Here is a 27617-nt window from a genome sequence, read left to right on the forward strand (position 1 = left end):
TGTAAGTTCCCCTTTATAGAAAATCTGTAATGTGACATTTCACTGGATCCCCCTGCCACGTTGTAGTGTAGTCCCACGATCCTGCTTTGTCCGGGACTGGAACACTGCTTCAACGGTCTGGGGATTTGAAATTCCAGTGGCTTATTCTTTTAGTACCTCTTAGCATGTACAGACAAGAGACATTCTAATTAGTCAGCACCATCACATGGACAACGTTGACCAATAAGAACCCATCTAGTCCGTCCTGTCAGTGCTGCAAGAGGAGAAAGCCAGGAGGATTTCAAATTCCCGGTCCGGTGAAGTTGTGTTACAGTCCCGGACAGAGCAGGATCACGGAACAGTACAGCAGGACCGGCGAGACTGGCAGAGGGACCAGTGTAAGATCACCATACAGATTTTCTGTAAAGGTGAGCTTACACTTTACCACTAAGAATTATAGGTGTGATTTTTCCATCAAACTCTCGAAACACAAATTCTGACTACTCAACTGAGATTACCTCTGCTCAATTCCTAAGTGGGCATTGATACTAGCGTAGCGGGCTGTGCCAGTCAAGTTTTTGTCTTCTCTGTATGGTATGTGTTGCCTTGTTCTGTTGTCTCTGTACTTTTTGGCCAAACCAAAGTCTATAAGGAATAACTTGTGAAGAAAAATACAAAAATGTTAAAGAGCACACATCACTGGTACAAATCAAAAGAGTGACTGAAAATAAGAACATGCTCTAATCACAACACAACAACCATTCATTAAATAAAAAATTATATACATATTGCGGTCTGATTTTTAAAAGTAATTGGAAGGCAAGATTAAATGCTTTACATTCAGCTAGTTAGTGACTTATACATAAAATGGTTCCTTTAACTTTAAAAAAGGGCAGTAATAATTTAAAGCTACGGTAGACACTTGGCTTATGTAGTAGACACTTTCACCAAAATGAATGGTCTGGCATGCGGACGTGTAGGCATCACTGAAATGTCCAATATGTCCATGCATGGCACATTATAAGTGTTCAAGTTTAGAAATTGCCAATCATTTGCGCACATACTGTTTTCACTGAAACTGGCTTTCTTTGATGAGCTAAGATAGCAGGAACTAGCACCCATTTTTATTAAGTATGATAGTGCTTTTAATCATGCAGCCTAATCAACTACAAAGACTAGGCAAGAATGCCCACTTATGCATGCAAATAAAAGGTAAATAAAAAAGGTATACTTGAAAGAAGTTCTTCAGCTAGACAAAGGCAGCAACACCCTTCACAATGTTCCATGCCTCAAGTTCTTAAAGTCTACATTTGTGCCAACTTAACATCAAGGACATGCACAGACATGCAATGACTGAGCTTATACTGCATTCTTACTACAGCAACATGGGGGGGAAAGGGAAAAAAAAAAAAAAAAAAAGAAAAAAGGGGGACAATTTTCTAATGAAGACCGTAAACAGCATCTGACCAGATATTTCCTACAAACTGCCAAGGACATGAACTGACAATGGATAAACCATGCAGCTTGGCCTTCTATCCAAGATTTAAGAGATTACCAAGGGCTGGCTCCAGTACTGAGCTACAAAGCACTACAACCTTAACACAGTACTATGGTGGGAAAACTGTTTAAATACATTATATAACCTAAAAATCTTGCTCTATATAGAGTTCTTTATTGGTGAGATATGAAAATCTGTACAACACATCCACAAGGGTTCAAGAACACTACATTGAATTTACAACACTTGCCACTATATACACAACAATGCTGCAACAGCCAAGCACCATAAAAAAATAAGACCTAGATCAACTGCCAAAACAATGAAGGCCCTTTCCCCCACCCTCTTATTCACATTATTTGACATAACATTCTAACTGGGTTAAGTACTGAACAAATTCACTGTATTAACTGATAATTGCATGCCAACTTTCAGGCTTAAAAAAAAAACAAATCCACATTACAATACTTCAACACAGTATTGTTGGATTCAAGATCACTGTTCAAGCTACTCAAATGATGGGAACAAGAAAAACACTGCTGACAGGCGTATTTGTGTATATATACACACACTGTAAATGTTCTGCAGCTAAAAACCTATTCATACAATTCGTTGTGAAATAACACAAATGCATTCTATACAATCACAGATTACAACAAAACTGTGCCAGAGAGGCTAAGATACTGGCACAAGGATTCAAAGCACATGGTGGACAGAGGCCTAATAAGGATGTAAAATGTTTTACAGTTTCCTCATCTCAGAAGCATGCTCTTATGCTAGTTGCACAAAAAAAGCAAAACCAATGGAAATCAAAAAGGCACGCAAACATTCAGCACTGAGTAAAGAAAAGGCCAAGAAAATTTCTTAGTAATGTTACATGTTTGCCAAGTATGTCTGAATAATGCCAACATAAGAGGTGCTTGTGCAAGGCCTAGATTGTTTGGTTAAAATGAGAAGGGAAAAACCAAGGATAAGAAAAGCACATGAATTTGGGGTGGAAGTTGGAATAGGAGACAGTTTTCAGACCTGGTTTAATCCTGAGAAAGATGGGTCCTGAGAAGTACTAACAGTCATGCTTCTTTTCCTCTTCCCCACTGGAGATTCGAAACACTGGACAGACAATAGAGGGTGGCAGTGCATCAAACAGTATTGCTTACAATGCAACAATGGCCGGCGCAGACAGGCAACACCGTGGCGGGAAAAAAAAACAAAAAAACAGGGGAGTCAAATGCCATCCTCTTTCCACCTGGCAGTTAAGGGTCATTTAATTTGAGTTCCAAATTCAAAACTGATTTATGGTGAATGTTAGATTTAAGAAGAGGCCATTAAAGGTCATGACACTGTCCACTTGCTGGTTACCAAATGGCAATACCCAACTGACAATATAAGGAGCACACCTACACCTTCCATAGCAAATGAACAAACGGCTCATCCATTATGGAAGTCATGTAGGTGGAGATTTCTTCATTTCCCAAAATGCCCTTCCTCAATCATCCATCCAAATGATTTAGCAGAAAATCTTCAGTAAGGAAGAGGTGTAAGGCATTTTGTCACCTGAAAGAGTACAGTAAGCATGCAGGGCTTTGTTGCTACAGGAGCAGAAATTCTGACCAATATAAAGAAAAAATGTCTGAGAACTGGAACAAGATTACCAGGAAGTCCTGCCAATTACATTCCCTAAAATAGTAATGTTAAAGGCTGTTCAGTGGTAATGTAACTTGCCTTACAATCCAAATATATTACACTAAATATATACATAAAAGTGAGAAAAAAAAAGGATCCACATTTTGGTCGAGATTAAGAATTTAAGAAAAATAAAATAATCTGGGGTATTGGTCTTTCTGACAAAAAAAAAAAAAAAAAAAAAATGAAAAATGCAAGAGGGCTAAATGAAGGAAAAAATATCAGGGAAAGATAGGGGTAAAAACAAACATTGGGTAATCAAAAGAAAAAAAAAAATAATGAAATAAGACTCCACCCTGAAAACTCAAAGGAAACCCGAGCTGTCAAAATATGGAGGCTGCAACTACTGCATGATTTCTAAAGCTAGCCCTCTTTGGATTCTTTAGAACTAAACCCTCCTATTCGCCTATCCTGCTGGATGGTGCCGTCTTGGCCTCTATTTAGATCTGCACTTGCCACAGTACTGCATATGACCAGTTAGGACAACAGCCATCTGAGGTCTTCAAAGTACAGATGAGATCTGACATAAGCATACTAGTACTGTGACAGTCATCACCAGAGGCATGCCTTGAATGTAGCTTTACACTAATCATGCCCTAGTATAAAGACTGCAAATAAAAAAGATCTGCATACTTACTCCCATTCAGTGCCTTGTAAAATATTAATGATATTGAACTAAATGTTTGCCAGTTGGTTATAAAAATGGAAACCTCCATATTCTGGGACTACGGGTTTCCTTTCAGCATAGTGCCAAAGAGCAGCTTGGGTGGGTCCATTTACCAGTGCATGGTTGTCCCATGAATACAAATCCAACACTTCAATGCTGCTGTTGCACACTTCCAATTTTCTAAACACTTGTACTTTTCGGAAAGGCATCTCTGGGGATGATTTTAAAAATAGTATCTTCTCGATTTAGGAAATTACCAATTTTACTTGAAAGGAAAAGCAATCTTTCACTGGATGAGCAGTTTAAAAATGCACGCTTTTGGGAAGTCCAGGTGAAAATAGCTAACAGCATTTTATGACTATGTAGACAGATCTATAGATTTCTCTCACTATATTTTTTTTTTAAAATCTGAATTATTCTGTCAAGCAACTGTACAGACTTAATTGCATTGGGGATTTTGGATCCTTCTACTCAGTTGGCCATTCATCTTCCCTAAAGCCTCATACATACTACCGTAGCTCAGGAGCAGCCGCTGTACTAACTATGCAAGGTTAGTTAGTACAGCAATCTCCCTTGCTGTTTTATTGTGTTCTGACCAGGAAGATGCGCCCCCTGCCAGAACACTCCGGCTTTTGCCGAATCTACTCCAGTAAACAGGCCGAATGCCCGACATTCAGCCCATATGTACTAGGCTTAACTCAAGCTAAAAATCTGACAAATCTGTTTGACGTCATACGCTAAGGCCAATTAGTAGTCAAGAATCTTTATACAATAAAGCGGTGTAAATATTTACTTCAATTACGTGAATACCAAATTTCTGTTCTTTGTATACCCAATCTGTGTACATAAAATAAACTATTAATTTGCTTTTAAAAAAGTATGGCCAAACACTTTTGGCCATACTTCTTGTAGATTACAGGCATGCAACTACTTTTGCACTCCTGCGAAAGTGGTTGGCTGACATCACAGAGCCACTTCAGGCTCTGGAAGGATCCTGCCACCGAGATCCAAACAGATGCCTTAGCAGCTGGCTCAGCCTCACAGCACATTTCTGAGAGACTGAGCCAGCTGCTCCCACCCAGCTCTCCAGTGAGCGCTGGAGGGGCAGAGCGCAGTAACCTCTCTGCTCAGCGACCATGTGATCGGTAAGTTCTTTGGCTTACAAAAAGGGACGGCTGCAGCATCACAGCGATGCTGCAACCATAGAAGAGTATGATGGTTTGTTTTGATTTTCACACTTCTCCTTTTACATGGTAGAGAATTGATGTGATTATTGAATAACTGAAGTTTTAAGCAAATTATAATTCTCAACTCCTTTAGCAAACAAGTTTGTGTCTCCCGGGCTCTATGCACACAGCAAGAGAAATTAGCTCATTGAGAAGGCCTTAATTTTTTTTGTTTTTTTAACATCAGTGTGGATCTAAAGCCCTCAAGTAAGGCTGCACAGTTCTAATTACAAACTAAATAGTCAATGAACAAAAAAGCCACTAAGTGGAAGGAAAGACATTTTTTTTGAAAATGTACTGACAGGCAGGGTATTTATGACAGAAGAGACCCTATTGGTCTCTTTGCTCATAAATGTCCCACCTGTCAGCGGTCATGTACACTGAGCGCATATGCTCAGATCAGTGAACATTTACAGCCCTGATCAGTGCCGCTGCAAGGAAAGTAACTTACGCATGTGCTGGAATAATCTCATTGTGGCCCAGCCTATCGAACAACTGAAAGCAAGGAACCCAGAAAAGACCGGGAGAAGATGGAAGCACCTGGGGCCAGCTGCATCGATTCCAACCACACCCTTTTGGGAGGAAAGTTTGTAATAATGTTGTGCATACTAGCACATTATGGCATAAACCACCTGAGGGTGCCCTAAAATTAAATGTATATAGCAGGTTTTACTACTGCTTTAAACAACCAATCTCCTAGTTTAACTGAAATTCCAAACTTTCTTCTAGTTTTGATTGACTGGGAAGTTAGGGTCTCCCTAAGAACATTCATACTTTTTTATTCACTGCTCTACAATAACAAAATAAAAAGTTGGTGAAAATTGTGGGTTATAAAGTTTTTGTATATCACCTCTACTAGATTAAAAAAAAAAAAAAAAAAAAAAAAAAAAAAAATCCACCTGGGAGGTTGTAGTAGTGTCAAACTGCAAAAACCAAGAGCAATATGTCTGCATTCTGCATATCTATTTACAGGACTAAATACGCTTGAGCACTGAAAGGGTTTCACCTTTCAGAATTTTCATAGCATAGGCAAAATTTAGAATACATATTTAAAAAAAAGTTCACTGGAAAGTCCAGCCAAAGCATTACTTCATGAGTTCAAGAGGTTGTAAGCCTCCCAAAAAATAAAAACCTGAAAAGGTAAAGGAATAATGAGCTAGTATGCATCACATACTAGCTCATTATTAAATACTTACCCTAAACCGAAGCCCCCGCAGCGCCGCATGCAAAACACTTACATGGCCGACATGTTAACCCATCTTCCTTCCGGGTTTGCGTCCCACAATGTCACTCCCACGCACGGGAGCTGCCGTTTAGGGCACAGGGCTCTGAAGGAATGGCACAGGCTAGCGTTCCTTCAGAGGGCATGCGCTAGTGATGTCACTGCCTGCATACAATGTAAATATCTCATCAACGGTGCATGTTTAAAAGATATTTACAGCACCTATAGGTAAACCTCATAAGCTTACCTAGAGGTACAATTTACAGGAGGAAGCTTTACTTCATCTTACTAAATGTTTTAGGATGTTCATTGACAGACAGCTTCTGATCTATATTACCGTTGGGTTACACTGCCCCCTACACGAGTAGGACACTAGGCCTGGCTAGTGGAAAAAAGTCTGGCTACACCCATGGGCACTCCCTTTCTCTGCTATAGGCACTCAGTTTAGTTACAAGCAGTGTCAGAAGAATTACAACTCCACAGAGGGGTGGGTGCCGTGTCCGGCAATAAACAAAAGTCAAAAATCCCATTTTCTCTTTCATTCATTGAAGGACACAGCTTCTGATCTCCATAACCATTGGGAAGTCCCAAAACAGTGTTAAACATGAGGGGTGGGAACAGCAAAAAAAAAAAAAAAAAAAAAATATTCCCAAGGCTAAACCGTAGCCAACCGGTAACAGGAGCCCAACTGAAAACACACCCACTTTGTGAAAGTGCACACCAACGACCAGGTGGTCACCTTGCAAACCTGCGTCACTGATGCCTGATGAAGGAAGGCCCAGTTTGCACCAAGCGCCCAAGTAGAGTGCACCTTACCAGGGAAAGGAGGAACCTGACCCCTGATGGAACAGGCCTGAATCACTGACTGATCCATTTGAAAATGGTCACAGAGGAAGCAGACAACCCTTTATGAGAAAAAAAAGTAAATCAAGTGCACTAAACACATGGTGTTCTACAATGGAGAAACACTGTAGTACTGAATGTGTAAATGAACAAATGTTACAACAATATGGTACAAGTCAAACAATAAATTTGCTGAAAAATAATGACAAAACACACAAACTGGGTGCAAGTGAACAATAATTGCAAAATGCAGGGAAAACTGGTCCATCACAGCATCTGGTTAAGAGGAAGGATTATACCTACAGTTTGGGAATCTTTTAAGGTCCTTACACAGTTTGAACACCTGGTAAGAGGCTTACCTACCCCCTGTGTATAGGAAGGTGTGGGAGGATTCCCATCTATCCCTCTCTCCAGCACGTGGTCTGTGTATTGATCTGGTTGCACATATGCCCTTTTCCTTATAGACTTCTGGTAAGAAGCATAGCGACACTGGTGGTGGGACATCAGGCACTTTAAGTGTGTTTTTTCTGGCCGTCACCGGCAACATCACCTGTTTAGTTTGGTTTAAAGTTCATGGACATTTGCTGCTTTTCACTTGAACTTTTGTTATTCAAATTCATTCTTGTGACATTTGTGCACCTTTGTGTCACATTTTCCACGGATTTGGGTCCTTTCACACGGACTTTTTGCATTTTGCAAATTGTTCACTTGCACCCAGTTTTGTGTTTGTCATTTTTCAGTAAATTCATTGTTTGACTTATACCATATTGTTTATTGTACCATTTGTTCGTTTACACATTCAGTACTACACAGTGTTTCTCCATTGTACAACACCCTCATGTGTTTAGCGCACTTGATTTACTTTCACATATTCCACTACTTGGATCTAAAGTTGCAGCTTCACACAGGTCACAATCAGCGTACCTTCCACATTTCACCAACCTTTTATGAGGTCCGTCCGCGAGCACAAATAGTGAGCCTGACTTCCTGAAAGAATCTGTAGCTGCCAAGTACACCCTAATTGCCTGGACCACATCCAAAGCATGCAAGGCAATTTACTTTGGATATTTATGCCTGGGACATGGGGCAGGCAACACAAGATCTTCATTCAAATGAAAATCAGAGACAACCTTTGGAAGGAACGACGGGCAGGGGCAAAGAACCACCTTATCTCTGCGAATCCCCAGGCAAGGTGAACGACAGGATAACATCGCTAGTTCAGACACCCTGGGTGCAGAGGCGATAGCCACTAAAAAGGCCACCTTCTGGAACAGCATAAGCAGGGTAATCTGGAGGTTCGAAAGCACCAAATTGAGGTCCCAAGGCGGCAACGGAGACTGCACTGGAAGAACAACTGTCTGACACCCTGAAGAGAGGTTATGCACTAGGAGTGTGTTGCTAAAGGTCATTGGAAGAAGGCCGCCAAAGTAGACACCTGGCCCTTGATGGTACTCGAGGCCATTTTCTGTTTAACCCCCTGTTGATACAAGGTCAAGATCCAAGCCACCGAGGAGTGAGGATAAACCCAAGAGACTCACACCATGCAATGTACGTCTTCCACGTACGATGCTGGATCTTCCTAGAAGTAGATTTCCTAGCTTTTAACAGTGTAGGAATCACCGACTATCCTTCAGCACCTGGCGTTCAACAGCCAAGCCGTCAAAGCCAGCGACAGTAAAAGCAGGATGGAAGATCGGTCCTTGGGATAGCAAATCCTCCCTGAGAGGAAGCTTCCAATGAACTTCAGCAACCAGCAGCACCAGATCAGCATACCAAGCCCAGCAAGGCCAGTCCGTGGCCCAAAGATGACAGGAATCCCTTCTGCCTCGATCCTGCGTGGAAGTCTTGGCAGAAGCTTGAGAGGAGGGAAGGCGTAAATCAGACAATACTGACCCCACAAGACCACCAATGCATTTGTGACGTCCGCCAGAGAATGCCTTGGCCGAGCCACAATCCTATGCACCTTTCCATTGAGCCAAGATGCCAACAAATCCACCTTGGGGATGCCCCACTGGAGACACAACTAAAGAAAAACCTCCAGATGAAGGGACCACTCCCTTTGGTCAAATGCCGGCTGACTGAGGTAATCCGCATGCCAGTTTTCCACACTGGGAATGTTTATGGCGGAGAGGGCTGGAACGAACCGTTCTGCCCACCTTAGAATGTCGGCTACCTCCAGGACACTTCTTGTGCCCCCTTGGTGACTGACATAAGCCACAGCCGTGACATTTTATGATTGAATGCGCACTGGACAACTCTGAAGACGATCCATCCAATGGTCCAGACAGTCTGATCACTTGGAGTTCCAAGACATTGATCGGTAGTCTGGACTCTTCCAGCGTCCAGAACCCCTGAGCAGAATGCTTGCAGAGGACGCCTCCCCAGCAGGACAGGCTGGCATCCATGGTGATCACTGTCCAATACAACAGGAGAAAGGATTTGCCCAGCCAAAGCACCGGAGAACGAAGCCACCGTATATCTCACAGTTTGTAAGGTGATCTCCAGGTTTTCCACCAGAGCAGTTATAGATTTCACTCACAGGAGAAGATCGTCCACGTAGCCCAGCACCGCGAACCCGGTTGGCGCAACAAAGCTAGCACTGGGCTAACAATTTTGTGAAGACCTGAGGAGCAGAGGCAAGACCAAAGGGTAACACCACTAACTGATCATGCTCTTCTCCCATGGCAAAGTGGAGAAAGCGCTGGTGACTGGCACATATTGGAATGTTAAAGGTAGGCATCCTTGATGTTGATAGAGGCAAGGAAAACCCCCTGATGCAGGGATGCCACCACCATGCTAATGGACTGCATTCTGAACTTCTGCACCCGCACAAAGCAGTTAAGCGAATTAAGGTGCAGGATTGGACATACTTGCCTTCCTTCCTAGAACTGTAAACAGGTTTGAGTAAAAACCCTGAAAAACGGGACAATCACCCATTGAAGTAGCTAGTACTGCCCCAAACAGACCCTGTAAGTGGTCCAGGGACAGGCGCAAGTTGGAATGAAATAACGGACAAGAGCAAAATGCTATCTTGTAGCCCGACCTACTTTGTGGACCTTGTCTTGAACCAGGGAAGTCCACGGATCCGGAAACCAGCGAGAAGACGCCCCCCCCATATGGATGAGGGCACACTTTCATGCTGAAGGAGCCTTATCCGCGGGTCTGGAGAAACCCGCTCTCGGTTTTCCAGACCAGGTTCGTTTGGATCCTCCAGGAGGAGGCCCTGAAAGGCTTTGAGCCCTTGTCCGTTGACCGAGGGACAAAAAAAACCCTTTGAGACGAGAAGGAAGACCCACATCTACGACGAGGTTCCTTGCCCTTCGCAACCTAGCGGAAGAAAGGTACCCCCCCCCCCCCCATTAGGCCGTTTAGGTCATCCAGGGTAGCTCCAACAGGAGATCTCCTTTAAAGGGAAGATCAGTCAAGGCCTTTTAGAAGTCTGGTCAGTAGACTAGCATTTGAGCCAAAAGACACGCCGAAGGACTATTGACGAAAGCCACGCCACTAAGGGAACCGCATCCAAAGAGGCATCACAGATAAACTGCAGCCCCTGGACCAGCTGGTCCGTCAGCTCATCAAAGGCAGGGAGATCTGTTCTCCCTCACGGCGTAAAAGCTTAGCTCACTTGGTCAGTTTGCAACACCAGGGCAATGGTGAATACCGGCCTCCGTGCCGAACCTGCCAGAGTGTACATATTGCTGGCCACAGCCTCCGCCTTTCCGTCAGCTGGGTCCCTAAAGGCCGGGAGCTCAATGGGAATCAAGGTTGCAGTGTTCCATAATGAAACCGGAGGGTCCCCACCAGTGGAACATTCCACTTCCTAATAAGGGGCTCCTCATAGGAGTAACGCCTAGTAAAGCATTTCGGGACCTAAGAGGATGCTTTAGTCGTCCCCACTCTTTAGCGACAATTCTGTCAAAATAGACAGGGAAAGGAAACCCCTTTGCTGCTCTAGATAGCTTGAGTGCCAAAGGGAACATGCGCTTCTGTCGCAGCTGCTTCCTCCATCTTCAAGGTCTCACACACAGATACAATCAGTGCTTCCACCAGCGCCTTTCCTGCACGGTTGCAGACGTGGAGGAATCCATTTCACTATCAGAGGATTCCGGACGCGTGGTTGCAGACCCAGCAGGGTGACCCACGTCTGCGGCAGCCAAATCAGATTCAGGATCTGATGGGACAGATGAGGCAGGGAAAGGTGGGGGGGGGGGGGAGGTTTTTACTAGCCCGTTGCCCTAGTCACCTCAGCCCAGGACAAAGGACTCCAGGACCGCAATCAGTGCATCGATGGATGGTTTGGCCCCGCAGAATCAGAGGGGAACAGGTGGGGAGATGTGCTCCAAAGACTCCATGAGACACCAGGGGAACCCCACAAAAATTGTAACTGCAAGGGTTAACGCCCACCACGCTGGCAGTACAAACCGGTCGCCAGGCACAAGCACCAAGCGATCCTCAGCAGAGGGAGTGAGCCCTACAGACCCAGGAGGGAACCCAGGCCTCAGATAGACCCAGGCAGGACCGAGGGCCATGGCAGGAGCCCCCACCAGGTCCAGGTCCACCCCCCCCCCACAACAGTCGATCGTCCGGTCCGACCATCCCAATCCACCCCAAAACCTCAGGGAGAAGGCATTTAACTTGCAGGCCAGCCCCCATTCAGTGGGGCTATGTCGCAATAGTTTGCAATAGTGGGAGGAATAAACCACTTCCAACGTTGGATGGCCGTGTGTATGGATGTTCCTGCTTTACGTAAAACGATTAGTTTCGGGGTTTTTTTTTTTTTTTTTTTTTTTTTACAGTTTAGAATGGGGTGCATTGAGATTGTGCAGAATATTAAAGAGTGCTGCAACTGAAAAAAAGGTTGAGAAACACTGGTATAACCCAACGGTTATGGAGATCAGAAGCTGTGTCGGTCAATGACCGAAAGAGTTTTTTTTTTCCCCGAGGTGTGTGCCATAATGAAGTACATGGTTAAAGTGCTTGTTACTCCAACACTTCATATTCCCGATATGCCGCTGCTGTACCATGTACTTGTATAATAAAATATCCTGTTCTCTTTGTATTGTTTCCTTTGTATGAAATCCCTGGTGTTCCTGCCAGTCCCCTTGCTTTCCTATTAAAAAGACCACATTAAGCAGAAGAGCACACGGTGGTCAGTTCTCTAGCTATGCTGGGAACTCCGTGTACTCTCCTAAAATGATCACACTTGTTCTGACATGCCCCCACTGCACAGCTATTCACTGGGAAACTGCTGCTCCTGCTCCCCTCCACTCTTATGCAGCTAAGAACAAAGGGAATGTGATCAAAAAAAGGAAAATATATACTTTTTTTGATCTATACAAAAATGTTTTGCCTTTCATTTTGATTGTAAACTATCAATTTGTAAAACAATCCATTCCGTTTTAAATCACTTGGAAAGTCTATACTTAGAGTTAAAAAAATTAGAAGTGTGCGACCTTTATAAAAGTAAATATGTGCTCCTCCAACACAAGTTAAAACTGAACTCTAGGCAAGAAAAATTACCACTTGTGCAGTGAGGGTTAACTGCTCATTTTGCCCAGGGAATGAAGGCAGCAAAATATGGAGTATTCCTCATTCAGTCTGCATCCAACACTGACAATCTAGGGTTGCGAGTGGGCCTTGGGAGTCCTCAAATACATTGGATGAGATGTCAAGAGTTGCAATCGGTTGGGCAACAAAAGGAAGAAGCTTTTGGGGAACCAGGCAAAAAAGGAAGGACTAAGGCAAATGTATAACCCCTTATTTATCATCCCTTTGACAAAACGAGGAGTTAACCATCACTGCACACTGCAAAGGTACAGTTTCCTCCCACTCCCCCCATTCACTGAGTTCAGCTTTAACATTGCAATCTACATGCAGACCACAAAAGCCATCAGCAGAAACCTTTCAATCATCCTTCTGCTCTTCCATTGTCCAAAACAGCAATTTTGTAAGAGTTGCTACTTGCATATATATGCCTTGGCAGGACAAATCTATCCTGGCAATAGGTTGATAAGACCCTAGGTATTACACTATGGAATGGGTAAAGGCTTAAGCCAGCAATAGACAGTTCAAATTTCGGCCATTAAGCAGGGATTGGCAGAGATCCAAACATGTATGGGCATGCGCATTGTACCCAACCGTCCTGTCAGATGCCTCAAGCAAATTATTGCCAGTGACTACATAATCACTTTGTGTTCTCCTTGCAGGGACAGCTCCCCCAGCTGGGATAACAATAGCGCCAAGGGAGGGATTCCGCCACTAACACAAGCTGTGTTGATGGGGGAAAATCAAGCGATAAATGCACTATCCATCTATGGCCAGCTTTATTTTTCACAACTCCGAAGTGGGAAAACATAAGCACTACGGGAGCACAAGGAGGATCAAAGTTAACTGCAGATAATCTATGCGGTCAGATAGTTCTATTAGAGGTGTGCACAGGTTTTTTTTTTTTTTTTAAACTAGAGAGGACACCATTTGGTCAAGAATAGTCAAAAGGAAAAGAAAAAGTAACCATTTCACTTATTGTACAAGAATTATTAAAAGGACAACCATCATTAAAAATAACCACCACCATTAGACAAAAACATTAACATTGAAAAAAATCTGGCCTTTTACCAAGCTTTCATTTATAGCGGTTACATCAACTATTTTGGTTAGGTAAAAGATCTATGTTGCCTCAAAAATGGTTTGGTCGGGAAAATTGAACTGGAGCGCGCGCGCCTATGTAGTAACCCTGGAGTAAACCCTTGTACATAGGTATTTTAAGTGAGAAATTATCCACCTAACAGAATATATTACCTGCGGGTCTAAGGACATGCGCATAACTACACCTTTTGAATTCCCCCACAACCCTGAATGCTACCCACCTGGACACTTACCTTACTCTTCAACCCAGTAATCTTCGCTGTGTTGTCCTGCACGATACCCATAAGCCTTTCCAGCCAATGCTCCCCCAGGGCGTCAAAGTGTATGCATGCATAACCTCATCAATTTAGATGGGAAAGCTGCATTTATCATGGCCACTTGGGGTCCAGCAGAGTACAGCTTACCCCTTTAGGAAGTAATGCACATTGAGAATTTTCTACTGGAAAGGCTGTGTGGCAGCAAGCCATGCAGGGCCACACCGCAAAGTCTGTTGGATCAAGAAAGAAAGGTATGTAAAAAAAAGGGGGGGGGGGGTTTAACCTCAAAAGAACCCATTCAAATCTGAATGTTATCTTCTGGTCAAAGTTTTCTAAACCATGGTAATGGTGCATTTTCCATACAGCCACACCATGAAAACTCAGTCCTTATGTTCCTGCTGCTCTTTATAGCACACAGCGCTTAAAGCAAGCTTGCGGAACTGCAATACCGTATGGTATACCTGTGCATTACTGCATGAACAGGAATGTGAAGGGTCCAAGTACATTTTTGACCTTATTTGGTTTAAGTTCCCATGTGCTTGCACCTAAAATATTTGACTTCCTGGGGGAAAAAAAATAGTAAAAATCACAATTCACTTGAAAGGTCTAAATGGCAGCCAACATTAATCCATCAACTGCACAACTACACCCTTCCTAAAAAAAAAAAAAAAAAAAAAAAAAAAAAAAAAAACTATGTACATGATTGATTTGGTAAGTAAACATTTGGGCCAGACCCACGTTTTTTAATACCTTGAAGTCTACATAATGTAAACTCACATGCTATACACTGAATAGTTGGGGGATAGAACAGGTGAGAATGGAACTCTGACCTCTGGATTGTTCCTACAGAAAAGCCTGGTGTAAGTGCACCTTAAAACTAATCTTCGTAAACCTGCAGCGCATAAAACAGAACTTGTCTAATGGAAATGTGTATTTTTTAAGATAGTTGTCATTTAGGGTAGATTTCACAAACAAAATAAAAAGACAGAAAAGCCAAGAAAATATTGGGGTATGATAAGGGTGGCTGAAGCACCTCTGTTAGAACCCAGTTCATGTCTGGCCTCAAGTTGGCATTCATACAGGCAAACAAAGGTAAACATTAGCTACAAAAAAATAAAAAAAAAAAAAAACAATTGGCAATCTTGCTTCCATAAAAAAAAAAAAAAAAAAAGGTAATGTATACAATGGTTCATTAAAATATCCCCAGTTTAAAGTCTAAATATGCACAGCATGCTTATTGATTTGCCAATTGCTGCCTGTCTGCCCGCTTAATACATATTGACACTGTCAAGGAAGCACGTTATGTTAGCTCAGTAAATGTAACGCTAGAGATAAAGAAAATGTAAAGACCATGCAAAAGCTAACAATCTCCTATGAATTTAAGCAGCAGTACAAGTTTTAGAAAAGGTCCATTTTAAAAAAAAGTATACAGTGAAGCAGTAAAAATTCATAAATTTCTATTTAGACAGACATCTTAAAAAAACTATTGCTCAAACTATGTGTGGCTGTCCTCATGGAAAAAGTAGAAATCTGCATTTTTGTGACCACCCCTAATTTCAGGACAGTTTGGTAAAGTAAAAACTGAACAGATGCCAATATGCTGTCAAGGAATAGTATTAATGAGCCTGGTGTGAGTACCTAATTGCTCGCTATGTAATCAGACAAATTTTCTCTATAGTGGACACCAGTGTCGTGCACACGCAGCTGAGCACAAAGTAAACCTGTGAGAGAAACTGGCACTGCTATTTTTTCAGAAATTGTAAGTATACAAGGCTTGAGCTTCTGACTTCACTGGTTACCTGGCTGTCCATGCCAATGCTTTACCAAGTAAAAAAGCCATGGGATAAGAATGAAAGCCAGGGAACTAGCAAACTTCGAAACAAAAAGGGCTGATTTTTTTATTTTTAAATCAGGTTTACTTTAAAACCCAGGCATATGTACACAGATGGACACTACCACCACCACAAAGAAAATACCTTAATGGTGGATAAATCCAAAAGGGGGAAAAAAAAAAAAAAAGTGTTCAGAAGACCCCAGGTTACAGAGGCTTCTGAAAAGTGGCATCAATCTATGCAGAACAAATGCATACTGGATTTGGGAGGAAATTAGGCAGTAATAAATATGCTTTATACATGAATGTATGTAGCTTTATATTTGTAGTGTGTGTACCATCAGTTAATTGCCAAGTTAAAAAAAAAAAAAAAATGAAAATGGGCATTTTAGCTTATGCTGGAAAATCTTGAGGACACACCTACATGTGAGCATATGCAGTTACAAAGTATGACGCCACACAAGAAGCTTCCTAACAAGGCAGGTCCAATGTTAAAGATACAAGACATTTTATACATCACTAGACTGAAACAAAGCAGGCAGAGAATGAGCTGAACTTGAAGAAAAACAAAAAAGTCAGGGCTCACAATATATACTAACCTTATTACAGTGACGCCCGATGCCCATTAGAAAGTTGTCTGGTTTGATGTCTCTGTGTATAAAATTCTTTGTGTGTACATATTCAATTCTACTGATCATCTAAATATATAAAGAGCAAAAAAAAATGAACGTGCAGAAAATTTACATACATACGAAAACCATAAATTAAATAAGGCACATTTAATGAACTGCGTACTAGCACATTATGACAAACTTACCTGTAAAAAGGTATCCCGCCAGCAGCACACGCTTGCCTCTGACAGGGCTTACATCTTCAGTCTTCCTTTCAGGTTCGCAGGCTCCAGCCATTCGAATGGCTGAGCCACGATGAGGTCACTCCCACACGTGTGCACAGGAGCCATGGCACAGCGCTCTAAATTGAGGGCACACTGAATGTGCTGTCAATTCAGAGTACAGTGAGCATGCACCGATGACATCACAGGCTGCAGAAATGGTAATCTATTGTAGTCTGTGCACGCTTAGGAGATATTCATTGTACCTACAGGTAAGCTTTATTTTAAGCTTACCTTGTAGGGACAAGCTAGCTACCAAGAGGTGTTTACTCCCACTTTAACTTGTTCTGGACAGCCCCATGCAAATATACTGGGCGGCCCTTGTGCAGGAAATTACATACCTGTACGTATGCAGAGGGGCAGAGATGGTCAAATACCAGCAAAAGAAAGTTCTATTTGAGAGAGGAAATAAGGGACATTTGGGCAGCGTCACACGACAGTGTAATTTTCAGTTAAAACGCAGTGCAAAAAATGGCCGGGTCATGGTGGGGGAGGGGAGGGCGGTTAAATCTTCCGGGGCTGAAGTGGTTACAGACATCCTTGTAAAACAAGTGTAGATACATGCCTCTCCAGCTACTGAACCACACTTAATTGAGAGAATCTGCAAAGATTGATACTTCTGGGAGTATTCCTCTCCTGGTGTCCCTAGCTGTACTTAGTGGTTCCCCTCAGCTGACTTCATTGGTAATACTGGGTCCGGTAGTGACATGGAGGTCGGCAAGAGGAAGCAAACAGCAGAGAATACAGGAGATGAACACCTTTGGTAATGTCGGTTTCAAGATTTCTCTTCAATAGAGAGGCGTGCAGTTACTCTTTTAAAGGATTATCATTGATGAATATCGGAGGCATTTATGTACTATTGCCGATAGCATCATATTTTTTTTTGATGTTGCCATAGTTCCACCTTAAGTATTCCCAGTCCAGGCCAATTCAGATATTTCTCTCCTTCATGTAAAACTCTGCATTTTTTTGCTAGAAAATGATATACAACCCCCAAACATAGGCCCTAGAATATTTGGCAGCCACATACACCGTATCATCGACATAAAAATTAAAGTTCTAAAAATTCACGAATATATGAATATTTTTTTGTACATGTATCACAAAAAAGCATTGGTGAGCCTAGTCCCTCTGTAAAAGATGGAGCTAGCAAGGCTGACAAAAACCTCACAGGCTTTCTGTTTTGGGGCATGCTGATAGCTCAAAAGAAGAGCAGTGTTGCAGTGTGCCTCTGCAGGGTAAGGTCATAATGTGCTAGTATGCACCGCAAACTTGCCTATAAAACAGATCCCTCCAGTTGCACACTGTCACCGCTGACAGGCATTCTAACTTCACCCGGGCTTCTTTCCAGGTTCGTGGGCTCTGGCAGACAGTGCACATTTAAGAGATATACCTACAGTTAGGCATGATTATTCACTTACCTGTAGGTACAAATTAAAAAGTGCCAGTTATTACTACTTTCATTTACAATCTGACTGGCTCATTTTAGGAGAAGAAACAAGGCAGTTTATAACATGTTTACAATGGTCTCAGTGCAGCATTCTTTCAAATTACTCCTCCCCACAGCCTCAGGAATAACTGAAAGAGTCAAAGCCCTATCTTTAGAAATCGGTTCTTAGCCCATAGACCAATATATGCCCATGCCATAGAGTACAATGGCAGTCACAAATTGCACCCATTTTCCATAGAATGGAGCAATGGTTGTAATCACATCCTGCAGCTAACTAAATTTGACGATCAGCAAATATTTAGACTGTTCCTATTATGGAGGACAGGGCTTTGGGCATAATTATAAAAGTACAGTTCCATAACAGCTCTTGAAATGTCAGCTTCCTCTGCCTATACACATAAGATCCACTCTACTCAGATTTTGTACACAGTAGGACCTGAAAGTGGTCTGCAAAGATCAGTTTTAGCATATCTTCCTCCTCTAGAACAGATCAAATAAATTACCTGGTCTGCTAACATAAGCACAGTTTTCATTGTGAACCTGCGCGAACAAAAGTTGAACAGATCTTCGAGACTTGGCCCAAGCAGATCCATGACTAGAACGTTGTAATCTTTTTCTTGTCCATACCACCTAAATGTAAACAAACATATTAAGCATGTGTGGAAATAACATACAAAAATTATGAACAGTTGAAATATCCTACTGTGTGATGTGGAAACAAGAGGCCCTAAATTTAAAATATTTTCTACATGTAGGAGTAGCTTTCCTGGCCTCTACCGTTATATTAGGAAACAAGCTGACAGTTTAGATTTGGTGTTGAAACTGTAAATTTGGGATGCACTTGGCCGAAACGGACATTTAAAAAGAAAAATAAATAAAAATAGATTCATACTTGTATTCTTTTCAACTTAATATAATCAAATTAAATATGAATTTGTCAACCATCAGTAGCACCTTTTGAAGCGCTGCTAAAAGTCCTGCTTGCTGCATCTTTTTGTGCAGAAGAAAAAAAAAAAAAAAACGCAACTTCAAATTTAAATGCATAGAAAACGCAGCAAGAACGCATAAAATAAACGCACCTGTGTTGAAGTTTATGTATTTTTTGATTCATATACCTATGAAACACACACAAGATAAAAAGCATGGCAAAAATCACAAGGCTTTTTCAAAGGCAGCAATCGGCACAACCCAATTTTTGGCAGGCAATTTTCGGGGCATCACTACCATATAACCTTGGACATGCTGACATAGTAGCCGAAGGGAGTAATCATTCCGAGGACAGTTCAGTCCATTTCATGACCCTCTAGTAGCAACAAGACTACCATGTTACTGGGAACACACTAGTGACACAGTGGCCAGCAGGTGGAACTACAACTCTGCCAGTGGAGGAATACATATGGAAGAGTGGGATGTTGAAAATTCTGTCAGCTGAAGCTCTGCAGGAAAGTCAAAATCAGAGGCACAGGTAGCGGGCCAGGTACATTAATACTGTTCCGTTGCATTTTTTGCTGAAAGATGCTTTGTGGGTTTATAAAAATGTATGTATTAAAATGCACCCCGTATTTACTGAGAATTAGAAGCCTCACTAAATATACTCCTTTATGGTCCCATAAGCGTTTCCTGGTATTAGCCAAGCAGAAACCTGGCATTAGAGCAGCACAAGTATGCCTAAATATCACCTTAATAACAATTAGTTCTTTCAATACCTACAAATCCAACATTTACAAAGTCAATGTCTTAATCCCTAGACCTAGTCTTTGCACTAATAGTGCTTCTAGATAGTGTTATACAAGGTATTAAAGAGCTGATCTCTCTATTCATCACTTAATTTCTCTCAAAACATCCTCTCGAAAGGAAAGAAATCAAGTTGGGCAATATTTTGTATGAGCAATGGAATGTTATTTGATTTAACAAAAGCAACCTTATACCCGACATGCAGACTTACGCAGTTATTGAGGTTACACAGAACATGAAGGCCCTAAGCATGCCTGCCTATACAGGCATTGGCGCTTTTTCTTTTGGCCCATAGAAGCAACTATGTAGGTTTGTGTCCATGCACATTTGGGTGTTTAGAGGAGAAAAAAAAAATCCATCACAACTGCATTTTTGAAAGGAGTTTTTGGGTAGAAAAACAATTGACGCGCCTAAAAACATTTCTTAGCTGCATTAAGCATTTTTAGGTGTGTATTTTTTCTACTGTTCTTGGGGGGGGGGGGGGGGTGCTTCTAAAAAACTCACCTAAGCGCATGTACATAAAAAAAATGATTTTTTTTTTTTTTAGCACAATTCAGGTTTTTTTTTTCTTCCAGCGGGTCTTTCATTTTTTCCTGCTACCTAGTGTGCCTGGACCCTAAATGCGATAAGAGACCAATGAAACCTGCTTCACCTTCTCTGAATGTGCCCTAAACTGGTGTGGTACTGGCATGGAATTACTACATTTTATACATCAGACTTTCCATATGCAGTTAGAAGTTAAACCACTTTTTTGTATTTTAGGGTGTCATTTCAGATGCTCCTAATCACTATGCTGTGGAGGATGCAACAAGAACTTTGTTACCAGTAAAACCAGTTTGGACAAAATGCATCTAACTTTTATCCTTTAGAAACTCTAGCAGCAAAAAAGTAATGCAAACAAATCCTCTTGCTGACCAAACAATACATGGCCCAGAGCTCGATTATAACTTAGAGACCCAACCACCACACCTTACATGTGGTTTTTCATAACTGGCTTTTGCACGGCTTCCGGAGGCAATGCTGTAACCATATACAGTTGCAAGCATGTCTCCAGTGATCTTCTAATCCTGTAAAAGAGTGCCAATTGTCTGCTCTAACTCAACTAGGTGTTCTTACATGTCCTATATAATGTACATGGTAATGTATGGGAATGTAAATGGTATTCTAAACAATGGGTGGAAGGAGTGGTTTTATCTAATAACTACTACAACTGCAATCCTTTACCTTCCCTTTGTTCTTACCCCACCCTTCCTCCTGTCTTATTGTATGGTTAAATTTGCAATTATCAATAATAAAAAAAAAAAAAAAGTAAGGGTCCTGCCCACAGCAAAAGCATGCACACAATATAGGGCAAGGTCTCTCTCTCCCAGCAGCATCCACTGGCAGTAGTTGTCACTATGTGCAGAGCATGAGCAAATTCATCAGTAGTCCTGGCAAATTCCCATCTGCCCACAATGACAGCTGTCTTGACAGGAGGCTGTGGAGGAGTAATGTCACCCCAACACAGTCAATAGCATCCAAAAGCATGCTTGCTAAAAGAAGGCTAGGAAGGAGCAGCAGCATCCCTAGGAGGTTTCAAGACTCGGGCTGCCAGAGAAGGTATATTTTTTGCTCTCAGAAACAAGTAACCAGGTGCTAACAAGGTCACTTTAATGTTAGTAGTTCACAAACCCTTCGATCCAGCCCTGCTGCAACTTCCCAAAAAGGTCACTGAAATAGCCATTTGGTTTGAAACTTGTTTCAGGTCTGGACAAGATTTTCGTAAGAGGTACAAATTTAGTAGGCATGTAGAATATATACTTTATATGTGCACATTCTTATCTGCCGGAGGATCTGCAATTCTGTACTGCCTAGTCTTAAAACCTCAAGACATGAAATATGAAAGTATATTCCTCGAAAGCGTGTATTTGTCTCAATTAAGAGCACCAGGTGTCATTTCAATTTTCTGCGTTGTTCCTCTATTTGCACGAGTCACTTCTGACAAGTTTTCCTAAAACCAAGGGGGAAAAAAAAAGGCAATATGGGAGGGAGCAGCAGCTGATAGACCGCCTCAGCTCTGTTCCTGTGTTCAGGGGGTTGAGTCATTTCCCACCAATCAGCTCTCCTCACTGAGAAGTGCAGAGTCTCAAGCTCTGTCCCCTTTTTTCTGAATGCTCAGACAAGCTTCATAAATTCTGCACTTTAAAAGGCTGAAGAGAAGACTGCAGATAAACAGGTACATCTTATGTAGAAGGATTTGCTATCTCTCTGTATAACATGAGGCCAGTCACTTCACTGGGTATATGTAGGGTATTCAAGCACTTTAAGATGGAGGCATGTCTGCTCAACAGAAAAGCCAGGCATGTGATACCATTTCCTGGTTTAGGCCCCTTTCCCACTTGTGCGACTTCAAAGCCGCACGATTTTACTGCGACTTTGTTGCAGCGATTTTGATGCGAGTTTGAGTGGGCTTATAATGTCTTTTCCTCAAAACGCATCAAAGTCATGCCAAAAGTAGTGTAGGGACTACTTTGAAGTCGGTGCGACGTCAAGTCGCACAGATACGAATGGGGCTCATTGGAAATAATGGACGACTTGTCATGTGATTTTGCAGTCCCAAATCGCATGACAAGTCACACAATTGTGAAAGGGGCCTTAGTGCTGCAGCTTTCTGGACAATTTCTCTGCCATTTGTTATCCAATAAAGAAATAAGCAGTGAGGCTGAACCAGGGAACAGTTGTATTATCTTACTGATATATGCACTTGGCTGAATTGTGAGGCTCATCATTACCTCCCCAGTAAACAAACCTGTGCATTAAAAAGGAAAAAACCTGAATGGCTTTGGGCTCATCTTAAGTATGAACATTTTTCCTTTTGTTAAATTCTCTTCCGATTTTTATTTATATAAAAATATGGCATTCACCAGTCACTATAGGTGTTCTGCATCTCACATGAATTCATTTTTACCACTTGTTGTCCAGGCCCAGTTCTGATATTTCTCACGTAAAAATCTGCATTTTTTTGCTGCTTTTACTTTCTTGCACTAATGTGAGGGGGGGGGGGACTGAGATCTGGACTGCAGAAAAAAAGGCTAGGTCTGGTTCAAAGGCAGTGGCTTTGATGCGCAAAATGTCATGCAGGCGAGAGTCACACAGACTTGTCCTCACCCTGTTCTTGTTAAAGTTCACAGCAGAGAAGGTCTTCTCACGCAAATATGTTTAGCCAAGTTTAGCATTTTCTTAGCCAATGTTCGAATCTCTTGAAGCCGTCTCTTATCCAGTTGGCGGTAAAAAGTTCACAAAAAAAAAAGCTGTTGGTGGCAACTGAGTAACTCGATGTCACAATGCAGCTCAATGAGCTCAAGCTGCAGCTGATCTGGAGCATCACTGGGATCAACAGAAAATTGAGAGGAGAAAAGGCTGATGTCCTTTTCAATACCTGCAAAATCCTAAAAGCGCAGTTTGAACTCCCCAGCCAGAGATGCAATGTCTGCTGCATACCTGCTTATTTGCGCACAGATATTGTCCTGTGGAAAACTTATTTCCTGCAACGCTGAAAAATATATGGTATTGGGCTGTATTTGACAACTGCAGCTTTGTTCCAAAGGCTTTGAGGTATGAATAAAGCTGGTTCACCGCTACAACTTTTCCCTGAAGACTTGTGTTCAGTACATTCAGATGCTTTGTTATGTCAACTAGAAACCCCAAATCAGCCAGCCAAATAGGATCAGATAGATCGGTTGTCCCTTTGTTTCCAAGAATTCTCAGATTCTGAGAGAGTAGAAACGCTGCAGTGCAGACCCCCGACTGAGCCATCTTACATTGTTGGGATATAAAACATCTTCAAATTCAGCCTGGATGTCGAGTAGAAACTGTTTAAACTGGGGGTGGCACAGGTCCTTAGAGCGAATAAAATGAATAGTCTATAGCAGTGGTCCTCAGGGACCACCAACAGGCCAGATTTTAGGTATTACCTTGGGGAGATGCAGACTAGAGTACTGCAATCACTGAGCAGCAAATGATATCACCTGGGATTTATTTCAGTTATCTTGCAAACCTGGCCTGTTAGTGGGCCCTGAGGACCAGGGGTCTATAGCACCGGTTTCATAACATGATCATATTTGAGATGTTTAGCACAGAGAACTAGATGAATGATACAATGGAGTTTAATAGCTTTGCCTCCTTCGATCACCTTGTTACAGGTTAGGGTTAATAATCCACTTTGTTCACCAGCCATGGCGGGTGCCCCATCAGTAATGATCCCAAAAACTTTGTTCCAAGGCAGTTTCATGTCATCTATGGTGTAACAAATCAATCCGTTCCTCTTGTTTGGCCCATAAGGCTCTGGAGATTAAGTAGCTCTTCAGTCTCATTCATTTTATCGCCCACTCCTCTCATAAAAATCAGCAACTGAGCTGTGTTAGCTCTGTGCTTTCATCACAGGCTATTGAAAAGAATTTAACATCCACTCCTTTGGACGTCAACTGTCTCTTAATAGATCTGATGAAATATCTTCAATTCTCCATGCTACAGTGTTAACAAGCCAGGTAAATGTTGGCAAACTGGCTTCTTGTCGGGAGACAGATATTCAACCATTTTCATAACGCATTCTTTGATAAATCCACCCACAAGAAAAGATTTGAAATTTTTAGCAAATAAAGTTTCCACCTCATAGCTCGCCTTTGTGGCATTTTCTATTGACTCACGGGCTCCTGTGAAAAAAAAATCGCTGTTATGACATTAAAAATAGCTTAGAGTGACTTAGGCTTTTCACTGCGGTCGCACCCTGTTAGTTTGTCATATGTGCCATATCTTGACTGGTAGCGTCTCTTGACATTAAATTCCTTATAAACAGCCACAGTCTCTTGACATATCAGACAGTGATTCCGTATCACAGTACAGAAATATTCCACTTTCCACCTGTCCTGGAAGCTGCAGCCCTCAACTGTCAACTTTCCTTCTCTTATTTACGGTCGCCATTTTAGAAATTGGACAGAAGGGGAAGGGATCATGCGAGCGCAGTGCCAGAGGTTTTGGTCCAAGTGTGTTTGTCCAAGCCCTAATTACAATAAGTGTGTTAGCCCGGAGATTCACTGGGGCCGTATTAAACCAAACACGATCCGCAATTGGCCCACGGGCCGGACTTTGGACATGACTGGGCTAGGCAAACAGTGGAATTTCTCTCCTCTCTCCCTTCTTACCCGCAGTCGTCTGGGACACGTCATAAGTTCCAGAAGACTGCTGGACCATTCACAAAGCGCAGGATGGGAGTGCTTTAAATTTCATAATTTAGTGAATTTTTTATGAACATGCTTTCTTCTTTTGAGCAACAATTCTTGTGATAGTAAGGAGTACCTGTCACTACCCATGCTGAGAGATCTGAGGGTCTATTAGATCCCAGAGCTTTCCTCTGCCCACAGAAACATCTGATCAAACCGAAATCGGTTACATATGCTTGATTGGGCAGCTGCAGCCATGATCCTGGGAACAGATTCTTCTGTCCAAGGATATGTATATATTAGAGCTGCACAAATCTGGATAAAGTGAGAATCACAATTTTCTTTGCTTAGAATAAAGATCACGATTCTGAAGAACTTTGTTTTAAAGATTTACAACCCCTGAACATTAGGTTATCAAACAAAATGGTAATAAGAGAAATACTCCTTTCTTCAATCAAATTTAAAGAAGTGCAATGAAAAATGACGTAAAAAAAAAAAAAAAAAAATATATATATATATATATATATATATATATATATATATATATATATATATATATATATATATATTACCATTAAGTTATATTAGGGTCTTTTTAGTACCAGTAACAGATACCTACTGCAAATTTTTACTATACAAATACATTTTCCCCTCCCCCAGCTTTTTTTTATGTGGAATGTGTAAAAATATTATTGAACAAAGCAAACAAAATAAAGTTTTAAAAGTCTATAAAAGTAAAAAAAAAAAAAAAAAAAAAAAACCCAGCAGGAAAATAATTTAAGAGCCGGTTCACATAGGCGCGACCTGACTTGCCGGGGCGACCTGTGAAGTCGCGGTGCGCAGCTCGCACCGCGACCTCGGAGCAGCATGCATGGACTTCATATCATTGAAGTCAATGCAGGTCGCCCCAAAGTAGTACAGGACCCTTTTTCTAAGTCGGAGTGACATTTGTCGCTCCTATTAGAACGGGTCCTGTGCTAATCTATTGGCACTTTTCCACTGCAAGTACCGGCTCGGCTCTACTCGGCCCGGTTTGCTTTTCCACTGCTGGTACCGCATGGTATAGTGTCGGAACGGTTCGGTACAGGTTTGCTTTTCCACTAAAGTAGTACTAAAGTTAAGTGGGTGGGATAACAACGGGGTGGGTGGGATTCTCTGACCAATCAGTGGCTAGTAGTGACTGCATGCAAAGGATTGTGGGATATGGTACCAGTTTGGTACCTGTTGGAACCACAATCGAGTAGGTACTGTTTTTTCAGAGCCGTACCGTTCGGTTCCATGCGGTGAAAAAACAAACCTATACCGTACCGAACCGACCCTATACCATGCGGTACCAGCAGTGGAAAAGCACAAAAGCGTGCCTAACCGTTACGGTTCCATGCAGTGGAAAAGCGTCATATGGCAGGCGACCCACCGCGACTTGTCAGGCGACCAGGTCGCCTGACAAGTCGCCCCAGTGTGAACCGGCTCTAAATGGAAAAAAGGAGTAAAGGCTGATTAAAGGGTTAATAAGTGGTTAAACAGAGGAATAAAAACTTTTACTTAACAAGGTTGCTTTAAACTGACTTTATTTGAAGACAAAAGTTCATTTCTTTGATCTGTAAATGAACAGAAAGATACAATGTTTTATCTTTCAGGGCTGAACAATGTTATTAACATTGCAGGCTGCTTTTTTTTTTTTTTTTTTGACAGCTGTGGGCAGGGAACCGCTCTGCACTTGATTAGGTCACGCAAGGGGGGGTTTAATCAGGATCACGATCTTTAACGATCATGCAGCTCTAGTATAATTATAAAGCTTTGCTGCAATCAGGACAAAGAGTAAATATTAGCAATAACCTATGACATGTTGAGTTTAAAAATTAAAATACCTTTTTTATTTTAAATGAGAAATATACACAGATTTTTTTTTTTTATTTCAATTTTTCCCCCTTTTAAATTTACAACTCTTGCTTAAACTATAGTAAGCCTAAAAAAGTGTGTGCCAAGTTTTTGACAAAAAAAAAAAAAAGACACTGTTTGATGCACTGCCCTGGGTCTATTTTTGTTGCAAAGCCTGAAGAACCATTTAAAAAAAAAAAAAAAAAAAAAAAAAAAAATGAATAGCTAAATTAGGGGAATGTCCCATCTTCTCCTATCCCAATGGCACTGTGTTAATAGCTATTATACAATACAGGACACAAGTTAGGAAAGATGACCTACCGGATGTGTGGGATGCCAACTCCTCCTTGCAAAATCTTATATAGTTTACTTTCATACAACAATTGTGGGTGACGGGCTTTCTGTGACTCGAGTTTTACAGCAACTTCCTGCAAAATAAGAAAAGATGGTTAGTGCCATCATTTGACTTGAATTTATAAGAAAATCTTCATTTGGCACACACTTCTAGTAAACTTTTAAAAGTTAGGCTAGAGCTGGAGAGCTCAACTATTTTACCACAAACTGTAAAATGAGCCTTTACGATCTGAACTCTGCAAACTCTAAATTATACAGAT

The 27617-nt window shown here is 41.7% G+C and overlaps 1 protein-coding gene across 3 annotated transcripts in view; it reads right to left on the reverse strand.

Moving 5' to 3' along the window:
- The window catches only part of CSNK1A1 (casein kinase 1 alpha 1), a 79930-nt gene that overhangs the window by 22791 nt on the left and 29522 nt on the right, over positions 1-27617 (reverse strand). For 2 of the 3 annotated variants that reach the window (XM_082257150.1, XM_082257149.1), the window contains exons 2-6: positions 27325-27431; positions 18697-18823; positions 16451-16549; positions 2504-2587; positions 498-637 (exon numbers count right to left, since the gene is read on the reverse strand). In XM_082257150.1, coding sequence (XP_082113276.1) covers positions 498-637; positions 2504-2587; positions 16451-16549; positions 18697-18823; positions 27325-27431 — 557 coding nt within the window. The remainder of the gene's footprint in view (positions 1-497; positions 638-2503; positions 2588-16450; positions 16550-18696; positions 18824-27324; positions 27432-27617) is intronic. The other variant, XM_082257151.1, reaches the window with a different exon arrangement.

This window comes from Pelophylax lessonae (genome assembly GCF_965119305.1).
Source record: "Pelophylax lessonae genome assembly, chromosome: 4".
NCBI lineage: Eukaryota > Metazoa > Chordata > Amphibia > Anura > Ranidae > Pelophylax > Pelophylax lessonae.